The sequence below is a fragment of the Cynocephalus volans genome, chromosome 7 (assembly GCF_027409185.1).
Source record: "Cynocephalus volans isolate mCynVol1 chromosome 7, mCynVol1.pri, whole genome shotgun sequence".
Lineage (NCBI taxonomy): Eukaryota > Metazoa > Chordata > Mammalia > Dermoptera > Cynocephalidae > Cynocephalus > Cynocephalus volans.
Genome location: NC_084466.1, coordinates 82,559,702 through 82,578,335, shown reverse-complemented (window position 1 = coordinate 82,578,335; position 18,634 = coordinate 82,559,702). Strand labels below are relative to the sequence as shown.

The window sequence follows — 18,634 nt, the reverse complement described above, 5'->3', positions numbered from 1 at the left end:
GAAATTTGAGGAAGGGTTCCAACAAGAGAGTTTAAAACAGGAAAAAATTAACTCAGAGGTCTCAGAAAAAATCCAGTAACCACAAGAAAACCTCAACAACAAAAAAATCATAAATAATATCCTGAGAAAAATAAGAGAAGATATTGCCTCCATAAAAGATTAAAAAATAAAAGTAACTTTCTAAGCAATAAAAGTACAAACAGCTGAACAACAACAAAATAAATCAAAGTAACAGTCTAAAATGCAGAATAAAAAGGCAGGTGACAAAATGGGGAAAAAATAAAAAAATTGGAGAAATTAGTCTTAAGTGTTTTTATGTGCAACCAATAGTATATCAAAAAAGACACTGATAGGGAGAAAATTATCCTAAAAACTAGCATCGGAAATGTTCTAGATCTGAGGAAAGTGAGTCTTCAGTCTGAATGGCTCCATAAATACCCAACGCAATAACAGGAAAGGGAGACTTAAGACACCATCGTGAAATTTCAAAACAATATGGGTAGAGAAAATGCTAAAGGTCTCCAGAAATTTTAAAACAAAAAAAGAAAGAAGAGATCAAGAATCAGATGGGCATCAGAACTTTCAACAGTGACAACAGAAGCCAGGAGGCAACAAATCAATGCCTTAAAAATTCTGCAGGAAGGTAATTTAATCTAGGATCCATCTCTGGCTACAACAATAACCAAAGGATTTTAAAATACACAATGTGTCAAAGTATATCTCCCAGGCCTACCTCCTAAAGAAGCTACTATAGAACGTGTTCCACAAAGTAAGGGGGAAAAAAACAAACAAAAAACAAGACAGGGGATCTAGAAAAAGAGGGGAGAAGTGCAGAGAATGTCAGAGTGGTAGCAAAAAGACCACCCGGGCAAAGGCAGAGACCAAGCCAAAAGAACAGGACAGGGGCTCCAGAGGGAGGGCCAAGGGGAAAGAGAGTTTACCCGACGGGGAGGACTGAGTGGAAACTAAGGGTAAGAAAGTCTTTTGTTTTTTTAGTTCTGTGAAAGACTTAGGGAAAAATAAATGAAAATTAAAGATGTGGGAAAATAAAGTAGTGATTAATTCCAGGCAAACAAAGTTATACAAAAGGAAAGAAAAGGCAGTCATAGTATAACTAGACTCACCTGGGAATATTTAAAATAGTTATAATAACAAAAACACTGAACAATGATTAAACTAAAGACCATGATGGAATAAGCATATTGGGAGAATGGGAGAAGTGAAGTTAGGGATGGAGGTAGAACTAAATTTCTTGTCTACCATAATAGGAAGTCGATAGATTGGTAAATGGCAGTATTTATTTAGAATGCAAGATAAGCTCCAAAAACAATAGCTAGAAGAGTAATGAGTAGCCTGTTCTGGGGAGGGGCAGAGAAAAGCAGGGTACTGCTGGTTCTGTTATAAGCACAGTGCATACACAGAGACGATTCCCAGAGCAAGGGGAAACACAATCCAACTGCTTTCCTCTAAGTCCACAACATATCCATCTCATGCATCACAATTACATACTAGTATTCAGTGACACACCAATTTGTTCAATATAACTTACTGTGTTACCTGCTTCATCATCAATATACATATGAGTGTACTTCAAAAAGTTTATGGAAAAATACAATTAAAATATAATACAAAATTTTCTATGAACTTTTTGAAGTACCCTCGTAAAACACCTACCACAAATCCACCTAACAGTATAAAATAAACTACCACAATAATTATTATAACACAGGTTTGTAGTATTGGCTGATGATTCAGAACAGATAACATTCAGAGTTAAAACTTCTAAAGTTCTCCCAAAATGTTAATAATCTATAATTACTAGAATGACCTCCACAAGGATTAGGCCATATTTTTTCCTGTATTTTGTACTTTTGTATCTGTAGTACTGGTGCAATACCAGAAGTAAACTGCCAAATACCCTATAGGCAGGTGGAGGCATTTGCACAGCTATATCTATCCTTGTACATATGTATCACTTATATTTAGAAAAATAATTCTCAAAGAATCAAGATATCACTTGATCTATGCTATATGAAATTTTGGTTAAGAGAAATTTTTGACACACAAAATAGGAAAAATCAGACTGATAAGATAGAAACTGTTCTATATCTAAGATTCTTACTTTAGACTTCAGGCAACTTTATTACCCCTTCCATTAAAGATTATTTCAAAATTACAAATCAAGACTCTCGGCATTTAATTATACTGATACAAATAAACAGTTTTTCTTTAATAAATTATGAAATGCATTCATGGTTTTTCAAACTGCTTTCTACACATAATTCTGAAAGCTAAGTATCAATGGATACTTACATTAACTAATCCAAAATAGTGCTCGTTGACTGGAAACTGCTCTGGACCAATCTCTTTCTCTAATGCCGAAGCATTGGCGCCCTTAAAATGAAAAATAAAAATCTTAGTACTTACAGTATTTCCATAAAGTTGCCACAATTATACAGATGTTATGGAGACATCCTTAAAAACTATTTATGCTCCCTATCATTATTTAACATTACAGAAAGAAAATAAAGGATGATATAGAAGAGTAAAGGTTTTAATAATATGACTAATAATTAGTTTACAGGAACTTTCTCATAAAACCAAAGCCTGAATCAAGGAATTACACACTTTCATAAGGTGTTCCTTTATTCCCAGTAATGAATGAAAGCTCCTGCTATATCGTGTACTCTAACAGGAGTGTAATGTGATAGCAATCATCTCTGAGAGCTGAAATTTTATGAAAGCAAATATGCACATATTCAGTGGCCTAGCAATTTTGAAGAATATGCCTGAGAAATTCTCACACAGAACTGAAGGTGACAAAAACGTTTACTGCAGTATCATCAATGATTGCAGAGCAGACAGCAGCCTAGATGGTCCACCACTGGGGAAATGGATATGTAAAATGTGACAGCACACGACACAGCAGTTAACGAAATAGACTTGCATACAGAAACATGGATAAATCTCAAAAACACGTTAAATTAAAAAAAAAAAATTAGATTAACCACCATAAAAAATAGCACATAGACAGTGGACCAGAAGGATGCACATTAACTATACTTGAAGCGGGTGCTAGAAGAGGGCTAAGACATGAAAAAAGGGAAAAATAAAAATAAAATGTAGCAAAAGAAGGGCCTTGCACAGCCAATCATAGTGTGTCATGGTCTCAGGAACATGATCACTCAATTCGGTGCATGTGAGGTCCCTGAAAAACAAGCAAAAGGGAGGAGGAGGAGCTGCGGCCCTGAGTAGTAGTGTGGGTGACCACACGTACCCAGACACAACGAGAGAGACTCTGAAATGTACTTGCAAAAGGAAAGAGAAGCAATTCTGATAGTGTGATAACTCTGGATATATTCACTCTGAAAATTTCCAAGAAAACATACTACCAGATAAATATAACTGATAAAATATTACTTAAGAAAAATACCGAAATATCACTTGGCAGAGTCACATAGAAGACAACACACACAATATACCTCCTCAACTACACTAGACGTGGTTAACAGCACATCAGTGCTCAGAATCCCACACCTTCTGCTGCCTTACTGTGCTCGATTCCTATGCCTAGGAAGCCTAGAACCTTTGTTAGACACTGCATCCTCAACCTCCTGATGGATCACGAAAGAAAATGGATCTCCATTAAAAATAGGAGAGGTGATGGTCAAGTTCCACCAAAACAAGACATTTCTTATAACATCCTTCAGCCAACCAGCACTTCTATATACATTATACTGTCTTTACTTTTTTAATTTAGGAATTACATTTATGCTTCATAGAAAACCTTGATATAATCACTAATTAATAGATACAATTTATTTCTAAATTTGGACATCAATTACCATTTTATAACAACATCAAATTCAATTATTACTGCAACTCCAAAATCCACTGAACAAAACTGGTGGGAATGTTGCAAGTCCTACCCCCACCTCTGCCAGCTCTAGTACCTTGTCACAAAATTTCCTCATGTACGTTGAAAATAATCAATAAGCCCAGATTTGTGCCACCTGCTGTAAATAAGTATAACTCTGTGCCCCACAAAAATAGAAGAAAAGTTGCTATCATACAAAATACTCCCTCATAAATACATCCATCCATCTAGAACAATAAAATACCTGCATACACATCTTAGGAAAGCATTTCTGGCCCTTCAGATGAACTAAGAACAGAATAATATGTGAACATTCTCTTTCCAGGGTTAGACCAATCACAGAAACACACCCCAGAGGTCCTACCTGTAATTTCACGCCTGCTTAGAAAGCCCTTCCCTCATCCTCATCCCCTTGCCTGCACAGTAGTTTCCACTCTGGGTCAAGTAGTAACCTTTCTGTGCCTCAGTTTCCTAACTGTGAAAGGAAAATGTCAGCAGTTGCTTTACAGGGTGACTATAAATTAACCAAGTTTTAACTTCTCTAAGGCGCTGACAGTGCCTGGCACATAAGCAGGTGTCCCATAAATGTTGATGCTCTTTTCCCCTTTCCTTCAGTCACAAAGAAAATAAACTATGCTCATTAGCCAGTCAAGGTAATAAATCTGATCTGCTCCAAACAAAAGCTAAGAAATGACAGGAGGAAAAAAACAAAAATCAGAAGGGGAAAAAAAAAAAAGATTGCCATAATACAAAAAAATAGTTCCTCTCAGTATGGCAGGCAAGAGTCACTTCCACAAGGAGCCCCCAGAGGTACCATCACTGTACTCCCCCCAAAAGCCTAGCAACAAAGCCAAACTGTACTCTGATTATAAGATCTGGGAAGAGTAAACCAGAGTGATAGAGTGGAAGGAGCTATAAATCACTGTCATTTAACTTTTCTGGATTAAAAAATCTTCATTCGCAAAATAAAAGGATCAGAATCCTCAGTGATTTTCAAAACCCCCCATTCCAAGTTTATCTGTTGGGTTTCCAAACAAGCCTTTACAAGAATTAAGATTTTCACAGCTAAAACTATTCAGGAAATTAAAAGGTTGGGTAATTTCTAAGTCTCTTCTAAGTCAACATTTCTTTTATCAATGCTTTTGAAGACATTACTATATTAACACAAAACTCCAGAAGTCCAAGCCGACCAATATATGCCAAGCCACACAATTCAACAGCTTGAGGAATTATGGTTATGGATGGAGTGAGGGTAGCAGACCAAAATGCAAAGTACAAAGAAAGAGTAGAATTCTTTATCATAGTTCTAAAGTAAGATGTAGCACAGTAAACTACACCTCAAAGTGGGATGATACTGTACAACAGATGCTGCAAACGCAGGAGGAGCACAGCACTTCTACTGCATGGATTCAAAACTTCCTCTGCAGAAATATCAGAGCACACTCCTATCTCCAGCCTAATGCTAACTACAAAGGCAAAAGATTATACCAGGCAATTCAGTTTCTGAAGTGTTTTCAACACTAACATTAGTTATTATTTCAACACTAACATTACATAACTGGTAAAAACCAACTGCCAAATCAAAACTTTGCTGCACAATTTTTATTATCTTTAAGACATTCCTTGAGGATTTTGTTGAAGGTTAACAAATTCTATTACGTCAAATAATGGCCAATCAAGCACCCCAAGATTTAAATTGAAGCTAGAACAAGTAAATATTCTATAGTAATGGCTCCATCCCCACACTTGAGAAACAGGACCCTACCAACACTAACAATGGCTTATGAAATCTGTGATGCTTTACTGGGAGAAAGAGAAGGAATGGTGGCATGCCAAGGTAAGAATTTCTGTTCTGGAGCTGTCACAGGTATCAGAATCCATTTGTTTTGTCTGAGTGCATGGCACACACAGATGGAAGAAGACATTTTTTTCTGACTGGTCCCCATTTTTGTAACTTAGGCAAAAGATTATTTTGGACTTAGTACCTATTACTATAGAATTCATCATGAAGAAGCAATTAGATATTCATGACCCTCCCAATGAAAACAAACAAAAAGTGGATAAAATTTAAAATTACAAAAAAAAAAAAAAAACCACACAAAAAAAACCAGAACAAAACCCACGCTGGTGAGAAAATAAGGAATCTGCAGAAACCAAAAAACAAAGTGATGGGGGAACCACAAGAGACAAGCAAACATGCAAGACAGATTTCATTCACACTGAGGGTATTTTCCAATCCTAGTGACCCTTTAGATTCTCTCCTAACAGCTGAATAGAATGGAATGCAGGAAACAGGTGCTAAATCTTAGGGCTCATCCAAGATAGGGAGCCCAACTGGAAATCCCAGCATGAAGCTGGGATCCCCAATGGGCTCTATCTTCAGTGTAAGAGGGAACAAGAAATAATCCTGGAAACCCACCTGCAACCAGGCACGCTGCCGCTGCCCCCTCCCCCAACCCCGGGGTCCTGAGGCAGGAGCCAGGGAAAGCCAAACCTGCCCATAACCAGGTAAAGAGCACACCAGAACCACCGTTTCCACGTGGGTATCCTACAATAGCCACAGCTGCTGCAAAAGTGGCTAGTGGCCATAGCAATAGTCACAGCCACTGTGCAGATGGCACATCAGACACTCGACTGCACTGACACAAGGAGAGTCACCAGCGGAGACCAAAAAAAGGAGAAGAGGACATCTCTCTCCACAAAGCACACTCCAGAGTAACAGAAGCATCTGCTCTACGATAATAGTGGGGGACCTGCACACACCTCTCTCACTACTGGACAGATCTAGGCAATGAATCAACAGAGGAACAATTACCTATCAGATGGAGAGAACAAATCTATGGTTATTGGGTGGGGGAGACTGGATAAGGGGCATAAACTATGATTTGTACTTAAAGAAAATTTCAAGCAGAGAACTTAATTCAAAGAGATCTTAAATTGACAGTGCCTTCTTCCACCCTACAAATGGCAGAATTACAAATTCACTCTAGAAGAAGACAAATTCGATCCTCCCACAAGGAATTTCTACAAATAAAATTCCAAGAGCAATGAGTTCACGGTCAAAAGTTACAAAAACACACAAGAATATAAAGCACCATGAATAACAGCCAGCAGAAATACAAACAGCAGAATTAGACTCATGAAGATATTAAATATCAGAACTAACAGACACAAGATATAAAAAAAATGTTTAATACATGCCAAGAAATAACAATGGCTTGATTACAAGAACAAAGACTCTAAAGTCTAAGCAGTTTTTTTAAAAAAGAACCAAATAAAACATCTAAATGTAAAAGTTCAATAGTTAAAGTAAAAACTCAGTGCTTATGTTTAAAAATTAAAGAAGGTTAATGTTGAGTAGTATTTTTTAGTCAATATTCCTGTCAATATAAGGTTACTAACTGAAACTCAAGTTTCATTAAAAATATGAAATTTTTTATAGAAAAGATTTCTTGGGCGAATAGATCCATTATGGAACCACTGCAGAGAGACCATAGTGTACTAAAAGCAGTGCTGAGCCAGCAAAGCTCTAGCTAGACTTGAGCCTGGTCCTGACCATGCCACTAAGTATTGAACCACCTGAGATACAATGTTCCTCCCTCGGGACCTTGGCTTTTTCAGACATAAAACCTCTATGTCTATAGTACCTTACATCCTCACAGTTCTAGCAACATGTGAATCTGTCGAGTCTTCCAATCTCATTAAAGCATTAAATATAAAATATTGGATAGTCCACTAAAAGTCAAATGTTAAAGTACTGAATAAAAGTTAGGATATAGTATCTCAGCCTCAGAAACAGTCATTCAGCACTAAGAATGTACAGGCCATGGAAGCAAGTACCTCTTTAAACATACTTAGCATAAATTTCTGAAAAGATGAGGACTTGTTCTTTGCATACCAAAAAAACACCATCCAAGTGAAAGAATAATAAATTGAAGTTGCAAAGACACTTTTGGTCTATTATTTTGACAATATAAAGGTAACAATATATTAAATGTTGCTGGCAAACCAAAGATACCATCTGCAAACAGGAAAAAAAGTAATCTGAGAGACGGCTGCCCTCCAATTAAATAATTTTTACATAGTCAACCATGGAAAACATACAACTGACTATTCTTCATTCTGCCATTATAAGAAAGATATACATTACACAAAAGTAAACTGATAACCAGGAATGTTTAAGAATAATTAACTTATTTTGGAATTACCTTTTTTCCTTAATTTCAGAATCGCCTAACCCACAACATCCACATCTAAAGCTGGAATATGGTTTTTGTAAAAAAAAAAAAAAAAAAAAAAGTATCTATGAAGACATGTCATTTTATAAAGTTACTTATGTTCAGCATACACTGTTTAAAAAAGTAGACAACTTAATACACTTTCACAAATAAAAAATTATAAAAACGTAAAAGGATGAATACCTACTATCTAGAAAACAGTATACATCCTATTTAGTATAAAATAGTAGATAGTTATGTGTTAGTAGACGTTATGGCAAACTATTAGTTCCCACACAACTTTCTTTTGTTTAATACAATAAATCCAATACAATAAATACAATACAATAAATCTTCCCCAGTTTATTTTTCAAATCATATTTTAGAATTCAGCATTTATCATTCCAAGTTTAATATTGAAAAGAGTCAGATAATGTCAGTACATCAAGGAGAACTGCCAATCAGGTTCAGGAAGGCTTCTTGGAGGTGAGGAAAGCAAGTGAACTTGGTAAACTAAAAGTTCTGGAGGCACAGGAAGCGGCTGACGGGAGAACATGAGGTGTAAACACAACCAGGAAGTGAAGGTGAGCAGTAAAATGATGAATCCAAAGCATAAGAGATGATGTGAGAAACAAGTTCGTTTCTCTTAAATGACAAAAATGTGAAGAATCAAAGAGAAGGCTTAACCCTCGTACCTGTTCTAGAAAACACTGTGTGCTCTTAAACTGTATCAGGGGTTAAAAAACTATGACAAATCACATCCATGCCATAAGTTTTGAGGCATCCTAAAAACAGTATCAAAGCAGTAGGCCTCAGGAAATGTGAAATTCAGAAAGCACCCAAATAGTATCTCCCTAGCCCTGGGCTAGTAGTTGTAGAATGTGATTTTCAAAATGTAGCATCCATTAGCAGACAGCGAGGTCTATTTAGTGGATCACAACCATCATTTTCTTTTTCAGTAAAATAGAAGAGATCATAGTACATCTCCTACTAGAGTAAACAATGGCTTATGAAAGTTTTGCTTCAATATATAAGCATGTATGTATTGGTCTCATACTATTTCTCACCATATGTTGAAATAAAAAAATATTTTGACATACAAAAGTATAAGACAAAAATTTCAAAATCATCCAAATGGGGAGTAGACAGTAAATAAAAATTAGCAAAAGCTAATGAAAACATGATTGCATATAGATACAAAATGATTTAAAAATAAATTCAAAGCTACAGAGATAAGAGAAAGATAAGAGAATAATAATAGTAAGATAATAATAAAATAATAAGTGTCAAAACTATGCTACAACACAGTATGTATAACTGTCCTGGAGAGCTGGAGAATTTGGGAAAAGCTTCATAAACAGATGGAACTAAAAGAGCCAAGTCTTGAACTTTTCATGTTGGTACAAACAGTAGTCATTTAAACATTCCAACTGCAGGCTGTGCAGCAGATTGAATGACGGTTGCATTCCTGGCCTAGTTCTAAGATGAACTACCTACCTAAGATGTCACCTGCAGTTAACCACTCTGCCTCAGTTTCCTCATCAGCAAGATGAGAGACCAGATTTACGGCATCTACTGCAAATCTAAAATGCTACAATACCAAAATAGTTAGCAGCAATGTAGTTTACAGTCAAAGTTTGAATTTAGAACAAAGAGGTGAACTCTTTAAGCCCAAATACTAATCTGCAAAACAGAGCAAACACCACTCTCATCATGGTCTGCTTCTATGGAGATATACAGGAGATGTTTACAATAGTGCCTGGCACAGTAGGCACTGAGCAAACACCTCCTCTGCCCCTTCGTCCTCTATCTGAACTACAATGGTATCTATTACTCCCTCCTTCAGATGAACCTCTCAAAAAATTGATATTCCCAAAGTCCCAATAAATTTCAGTGACTGAAAACATATTTTGGGGTTCTATAATGATCTGTAGTCATTCTAAGAATGTTGGTCTAGGCCTTCTACCGTGGCCTCCTCTGGCTTTAACGATCCCATCGAAGTTAAAATGTGCTCCATAAAAGTGCAAAGGATTCTTAGGTGCGTCCAGACAATTAAAACTGGCATTGGACCATTGCAGCATATATCACAAAGGGCTTCAAAAGTTGCCTTAGAATGAGAAATCAGCACAAAGCAAAGCCACTCCTTCTAAGCTATGATATGGTACTTATGATACAAAACGGAGCAGAGAGGTACAGTTGCCAACACAAATAGAGAAGTCAAAACGCCTTGCTATCTTTGAGAGAAATGAAATATTACACAACCAATTATCAAGCTCTAATAATCCATTATTGAAGGGCCTTTGCCTCTGTTACTCTCTACAACAGGTCTTCTACAAGCCATCTGTTTAAGTTGAAGGAAGAAAGTAGCTTACCTTCTTCAAATGTCACCACAGAAGCACATACGTAACATATTAAACCTGTAAATCCCTCATCTAATCAACTCAGAAAAATCCAATTCTATGATTAATCACTGGCTAAATGATTACAAATTTAAATTAACTCAGAAGACTCCACTTAGTAATCCTTTTCATCTAACAGTAATATATATATAAACAAACATACAATGTAAGAAACAGAAGCTAAGCAACAAGTTACATGTCGGAATCATTGTTATAATTCATTGATAAAATGACCAAATCAACAACAGGCATATAATTTTAACCTCCAAAAAGTTCAAATATCCACTAGAAACACAATGTTCTATCAGACATGTTAAAAGGTACAGTCTTCCAATTACTTGATTCAGTATCTTTAATGAGGAGTTTGGTTCTAATTCATGGCTAAATGTGCTATTTATAGAGAGTAAAAGAAGATTCAGATTCACCTTAAGTCTTTTAACTCAGTCAAGGAATAGAAATGTAAGAACACTAATTGGGTACAAAAAACCCCAAAAAAACCCATGCTTTTGATCCATAAGTGCCCGCAATGAGACAACGAACTACTGAAAAAAAAATCTCATTACTCCATCTTGGTCAGAAAGTAATAGTAGCAGGCTGACTGGTTAGCTCCATTGGTTAGAGTGCCAAGGTCAAGGGTTTGGATCCCCATTTGGGCCAGCCACCAAAAACAAACAAACAAACAAAAAAAACCGAATGAACGAAAGAGTAATGAAATTGGGCTTACCAAGAACTACACTGCCAAGGCTTCACATTTGGCTTAACAACATCGAAAAAGAAATTCTCAAATATGACCAAACTTAGTGAAAAGACTTACAATTTGTGTGTGCACAATGAAATTTTACAAATCCAATTGTTCTATCAGTACCAAAAAGCTCTCGCAAAAAATTAATAAAACACTCTCATGGACAGCTAAACATTCATAACTACATATGAACTACATTACTGGCATCTTACCTAGGGCAAAAAAAGGGTAAGATTTGTTTTTTACAGTATCTCCACACTACCCTCAATGCAGGGATTCGCCTGCTTTGCTGAACACATTACAAGAAATGATTCATCATTTTAAGCTCTTTCCAGTATATTCTTGACAGTTTCTATGCTCTACTTCACCCAAATGATGTTTCAGCTCTATTCAAAATAAGGACCCTGGACTGCCTGCAACCAGTCACAGCCTCCAGACACCTGATGTGGGTAACTGATTTGTATGATGACGCTCAATCAGAAAACCTGTGTTGAATGCTTTTCCACATATAACAACATGAACACCTCTATTTTTCCCAACACCTATGTTATAGTATAATGGAGTACTTGTAAAGCATCTTGCCTTCCTGAGAAGAAAATCATTAACGTAAGTACAAGGTATTATTACCTGGTTGAAGGGAAATCAAACTGACAATATAAATTACTGACTGACTTGGGTTATAATAACAGAGTTCATATCCATTTCCAGAGATGGAGACTAAGTCCTGCCCACCCTAATAAAAAGTAAAATTATCATCAAACTTAAATACTTTCTTGTCAAATACTCAGAACATTCCATGTGCTTCAAATAAAATAATGCACTAACAATGTGAAGGACTGTCTCAGAAAGAGTTAATTCTTACAATAAAAAAAAAAAGTTACTGTGGCTCTTTCTGCACCATAGAGATAACAGGAATGTTATATTAAACCAGAGTAAAGTGGAAAGAACAAAGAATCCTCACTTACAGTTCTCAATGCTAGCTCTCAATTCCCTTGACCTATAAAGTATGGTTATTTCTATAAAACTGTGAAAGAACTGAAACTAATTTTTAAGTTCTACTGCAAAAATAAAGACCATTCTTAGCAACCACACCATCACTCTAAAAGTATGCTTAACTTTTGTGAGGGGTGCTAGGGAAATCCAGCAAGGGACTTCATCACATTAACGTAGTTTCAGTCTCCTTGAAAAACAACAACAAAGCACCGCTGTTTTGACAAATGGTGGGAAACAGAAAGGAACTGGCTACAGCTGGCACCAAGCATAGTCACGTCCAAAACATAATCAAGGGTGGAGTGACGTAATGGAAAATGGAAGAGCAGGAAGCCCAGGAGTCAGTCCCTCCACCAAAACCATTAAGCTGGAAAATCCATCACAATCAACTATTCTGAGCTCTGGAAACTAATCAGACATTAAACACCTAGGGGAGTGGCTGATGAAGGAAGGGAAAGGTAAGAAAGCAGAATGTGCAAACCAGCTATGGTCCCCTACTCCTCAGCCCCCGCAGAGGAGGGCAGGGGACTGCCTCCCAGAGCAGAGGCCTGGTACCAGGGGGCAGCAGGGACCAGGGACCTTGCCCTTCAAAATTTGGGGTTGTGCATTTTGCTCAGTCTGGAGGAACAGCACAGGTGCTTGCCTTTATTTCTGCCCCCTTAGGCTGCAGCAACTTTTTTGGGGGGGGATCCAGACATTGAAGTAAATCTCTGTCAGGTCACAAGCTGACCAGAGATAATGCAACAGAAACTTCAGTGACCACGCACAAGGAATACAGACTTCGAAAAATTAGTTTGCAGAAGTCATTATACAAATGGATGACTGCAACCTTCAAAAGCAATCACTCAGGAGGAAATGAACCTGATTTCCAGGGTTACCACGTTATAATATTCAAACTGTCCAATTCTAACACACACTCACAAATCACAAAACATACAAAGAAAAAGGAAAATATGGTGCATTCGCAGGAATAAAGACCTTGACAGAAACTATAGCTGAGGAATCCCAGACATTGGAATTAATAGTCAAAGGTTTTTAAGTCAACCGTTTTAAATATGCTCAAAGAAACTGTGGTTACTAGAGGCGGGAAAGGGGAGTGAGATGGGGGGACATTGAAAGCTGGTTAAATGGACACAAAATTACAGCTGGATGGGGAAAAAACAAGTCATTGTGGTGTACAGTCAACCCAGGAATCTGGAGTTTTATGATTTTATTGCATGTTTTCAAATGACTAGAAGAGAGGAGATCAAATATGCACATCACAAAGAAATGACTAAGTTTTGTAATGATGAATATGTTAATTTACCCTATCACACATAGTGTACGTGTATTGAAATATAACTCTGTACCCCATAAATATGTACAATCAATATGGTTCAATGAAAAATGTTTTTAAAGTATGCTCAAAGAACTAAAGGAAATCAGGAGAACGCTGCATGAACAAATAGGGAATGTCAATAAAGAGATCACAGGCTAGCTGGATTCCTGGGGAGAAAAAAATAGGGGAGTTATCACTGAATCGCTACAGAGTTTCTGCTTGGGGTGATGAAAATGTTTTAGAAATGCACAGTGCTGATGGTTGCACAACATGGTGAATGTAATTAATGAAACTGAATTGTACACTCAAATATTGGTTAAATGGCAAATTTTATGTGGTATATAATTTACTACAATTAAACAAAAAAAACAATAACAACCCCTGATCAAGGATGTTACGCTGGGCTCCCAAGACAAGAGCTGAATATGTTTACTTCTCCACAAGTGTTTTTCTGGAGAGCAAGTTGCTTGTGGAAATCCAAAATTTCCTGGGCAAACACCAAATCTGCAGGGTTCAGTTGAGGCCAGTTGTTGCTATAGCATCACAAGCCCAAAAAGATAAGTTAATTCTTGAAGGCAACAATATTTAAATTTTATTGCTTTGTTTCAGCAAGCCATGACCAAAACAAAGGTATCAGAAAAAATTCTGGAAGGCATCTACATCTTGTCAGGTTGTCTAGCTGCAGAAATAGCAAAAGGCTGAACAATACCCAATGTTTATGTGTGGCATTTTCAAATCGCAGAAAATTCATTTTTTGGAGTATGAGTCCGCCTCCAAGCTCTGCCACCACTTCACAAGCCAGGTGACCTGACCTTGGGCGAGTCACTTCATCAGTCTTAGTTCTCTCATCTTATAATACAGGAAAACACCTCCTCTGCCTAACTCATAGGGTTGTTGTGGAAATCAAACAGTGAATGTGAAAGTTCTCTAAAACATCAAGTGCTATTTAAAAAGTATTACTAAAAACATTAGTCATTTAAATTTTTCTAAGTGATCATTTTATCAAACCAATTACAATGGAAAATTCCAGTAGAAGAGAATTAAGGAAACTTTGTTCAAGTGAAAATTTTAAAAATTTTCAAAACTTTGTTTTGAAAGCTACTGTGCAGGTAGAAGGAAAAAAAATAATCTTTAAGCTATGTAAAAGTCTGAAGTTAGCAGCCTAAGAACAAGTTGTTAGAAATACTAAAACAAGCACCAAATCCCTTTTGTATGCCTTGCATAAAACTTCAATTTACAAACACTGCAAGCTCACAATCTAAAAATAATTCAAACCATAGAGAGGGTATAAAATCTAAAAGATGAGGGCTGGCCTGTGGCTCACTTCGGAGAATGGTGCTGACAACACCAAGTCAAGGGTTGAGATCCCCTTACTGGCGATCTTTAAAAAAAAAAAAAAAAAAATTAAAAAATGAAAGTATTATTCACCACTCCCTCCCTTAAGGTTCATTTCCCCTCACACAAGCCCTATTAAAAGTTTGTTTTTAATGGTAATTATTATAACAACTTTAAATAATATATTGCATGCCTCAATCAACAGCTGTTAATTCTGTACTTTGCAAGGTGAGAAAGTGGCGCACACACCTCCTCCCAACTCTCCTTCCCAGGCCACCTCCTGTATTTCACGACTGCTAGTGGTTCTATACATAAATCTCCAGCTAGATTCCCAATGTCATACAGTACAATCTCTGCGATGAAACAAAAGGAAATGAGCATATTCACCTTATACCCCTTGTGTTTCCTCCACCTCCCAACTACTTCTTTTTATATTCAGGGATTATAACACTTACATTTGCTTCTACAATTATAATGAAACCTCCTACGCTTTATCTATAGGTTTATTCAAGAAACAACTAACTAGAAAGAGAAGACACTCAGAAGTAGCTAATGCGTGCTCAGGAGGATGGCTTGTGAAGAGAAGGGCAGGATGAGATGCTGAAGTTCAGACTCACGAAAATTTTGGTTACATATATTAAAAGCTTTATAGGTAACTAGCAAGAAATAGAGAAAATATCATTCCAACAAAAAGCAATACAGGAAGACCAAAAAAAAAAAAAAAAAAAAAAAGAAACCCCTGTAAAGAAACAAGCATAGCCCTCACTCATAAAACTACTGCCACTCGAAGAAGAATCTTCTATGTTCCAAGCTCTTGGTTTTCCTCAAATTTCTGGAAATCCTTGGTCGGCTGTTCAAATTTGGGACTGAAAGACGGTGAACACAAGGACCTCACATGGGTTTCCTCTGCATTTGCCTAGGTCTGCCTATCCTGGCTGCAAGGGGCCTGCAGGCCAGCAAGCCTTCCTGCAGGGCGCAAGTTCAGAGACAGCCGCACCCTGAGGGCAGTTCTGGCCCCTTCCCATGCCTGCTGTACAAAACCAAAGCTCTCCTCTGCCCTCTCCACTCTCACACCTACCTCAGATAAGCGATCACCTGCTTTCTGCAAAGACCATCTCTGTGGCTTTATCCCAAAGGTAAAGTAAAAGCCTGGCCTACCAGCTACTCTGTGGGGACGGGAAGGAGAGAAGGCTCCACTGAGCCAGCTATTCCAAATGAACTTCTTCACAGCCACACTCCAACCACGAACTGCTGATTCCAAATTCGAGCTTCCACCAGGGCTCTCTTGAGAAGACAAAGGTCAGTTGTTATGCTTATTGGTTAGTCTCTTTCCTGCTGTAACATTTTCTACTTGCTTCTGTCTCTCTAATCCTATCTTCTACTTTTCAGTCCTGTAGGCATTCCTCAAAATTATCTCGTCCGTTAACAGCACTCTTTATACTCTAGCTCTATTACAGCTTAATAAGCTTAACACAAACTCTACCCTCATCACACTCGCAGGACACGTTTTTCTGTTGTATCCATAGAATTTTAAAGATAGTGGGTATGCATGTGCTTAGTTAGACTGGCCTCAGGATCCTTTATAACATTATTTCCTAGAAAGTAAGGGTTCAGGATCCTTTATAACATTATTTCATAGAAAGTAAGGGTTTTTATTTCAACAAGTATGATATTATTTCAAAGTACTTTTTCCAGAATATAGATATTGTCTAAATCATATTAAAAGCTTTGCTAATAAAAATCTACAATCAAAGAAAGAATATCTGACACTAAATCAATCTCATCAGAAATTCTCAGCCCAGGGCCGAGCCCGTGGCGCACTCGGGAGAATGCGGCGCTGGGAACGCGGCGACACTCCCGCTGCGGGTTCGGATCCTATATAGGAATGGCCGGTGCACTCACTGGCTGAGTGCCGGTCACGAAAAAGACAAAAAAAAAAAAGAAAAAGAAATTCTCAGCCCATACCAAAGCTGGTTTCATTCAGACCACTGTTCCAAAGAATAATCTCCAACAACATTTTCCTAAATACTACATGTAGAAATGTAGAAGAAATTTATAGATTATCTATTTCAGAAAAAATTTCAAATTTTATTCTAATTTATCAGACTAAATTTTATTAGTCACACATTACGACTGAGATGTGTCACTGCCCTATAAATGAAAAGGACTAAAGAAGCTCTCCTTATAGGGTTACTAACAACCCATAAGATAGAACTTGGAGAAAAGTAACATACAGGAAAGTGTTTTGATCAAAAAGCAGTTCAACTTCTAAAATTTCTCTAGTATGTTTAGCTTGCCACCTTGGCTCATCTCTGTTATATCCTGAAAAGAGACACAGAAAAAGGAGAGAATAGGTCAGCAATCATAGAGAGGAAAAAAGAAGAGTTCAATGAGCCTCAAGATGAGACTGCATATATGAACATGGCCACACATTAAGGTGAATTTTCTTCTAAATCTCTCAGGAAAGAGAGAGTTACTTTCTATTCAGGTCCCCAAAAGTTTCTCATATTACCAAAAAAAAACTCTCTCAATTACTTCATTTTGAACAATAAAGGGCTATCTGAGGGAGTCTCTTGGGCCTGAAAATCTCAAATGAATGATAGTTCTAAGTGCCTTTAGGGAAGTAAAGAACTTAAAAACATTCATTCATTACGCCAAGAGATATGATCTAATTATTGTACATGAGAGATGTTATAATAAATAAGCCTTTTTAAATCACTTTTATAAAGGAGAGACTAGGTTAGCAATCAATGATATACTAAGTGGGGATATTAGCAAACAAATTTACATAATAACCGATATTATAAATAGAAGTGCTATCCCAAGCCATAGTACCCACCAACACCATCAAAAATGAATTTAAAGGTCCTGTAAATAGGTATACACTTAAATGAGAGTAAAGATGGTATGTTCTGACAAACTATGCTAGATGTCACAAAAAACAGAGATAAACAAAACACTGATGTTGAAGATATCTATAAACAGTCTGAATAAAATTAATCATAAAATGAATAAGCACATTAAAAATGTATTTTATGTTTGATCTCAAATATCTATGTGTAAAAAAATTTATAAATCAAATATAATTAACCTTTTGATTTTATCATCTAAATCCCTGAACATTTATATATTCAAAGATTTAAATACTGTAGATCTGTGGAATACATAAATCATTAGAAGTCTGCTGTTTTATACATGGGTATATAACCATATATAAACATTTACTGCCAGAAGCAAGCTGGAGAAAGAGGGAGCGGTGGGAGAAGGCAGCAAAGAAGAAAAACATGCTTTTCTCTTCAAGTCCCAGGTTTAAAAATATCCCATCCCAAAACATAAACTTTGTTTTAATAGGAATTATTCTGTCTCAAATTCAGGCAGCAACACCATCCATTCTTCCCACAGGAGGCCTGAGTTACTGCTGAGTTTTGTTATCTAAGAACTGTTTCCCCAACACAAGTCAATTGTGGAAAAGCAATCAGAAATAGTCTAGTTCCCCACTGCTGTAGGATTCTGAAATGACTCCTGCCCTGGGATCAAAATACTACTTTAAGCAGACCGTAATTTTCTGTCACACTGCTGAGGACAGGAGAATTAGAATGATTATAATAAAGCAAACTGTTTTCCATGTTCTTCTTAACCTAGTGCCTTCATTTCAAAAAACCATCACTGCTAGAGAAGCATCAAAAATTCCAAAGCTCCTAAGTCTAAGTCTTATGTATAACTAGAACAAAACAGACCTTTAATAAAGACCCTGTA

General features: G+C 36.8%; 1 protein-coding gene across 1 annotated transcript in view; it reads right to left on the bottom strand.

Annotated features, from left to right (window-relative positions):
- The window catches only part of USP12 (ubiquitin specific peptidase 12), an 87,894-nt gene that overhangs the window by 40,032 nt on the left and 29,228 nt on the right, over nucleotides 1-18,634 (bottom strand). Inside the window, exon 2 of the mRNA XM_063102879.1 lies at nucleotides 2,314-2,394. Within this exon, the coding sequence (XP_062958949.1) occupies nucleotides 2,314-2,394 (81 nt within the window). The remainder of the gene's footprint in view (nucleotides 1-2,313; nucleotides 2,395-18,634) is intronic.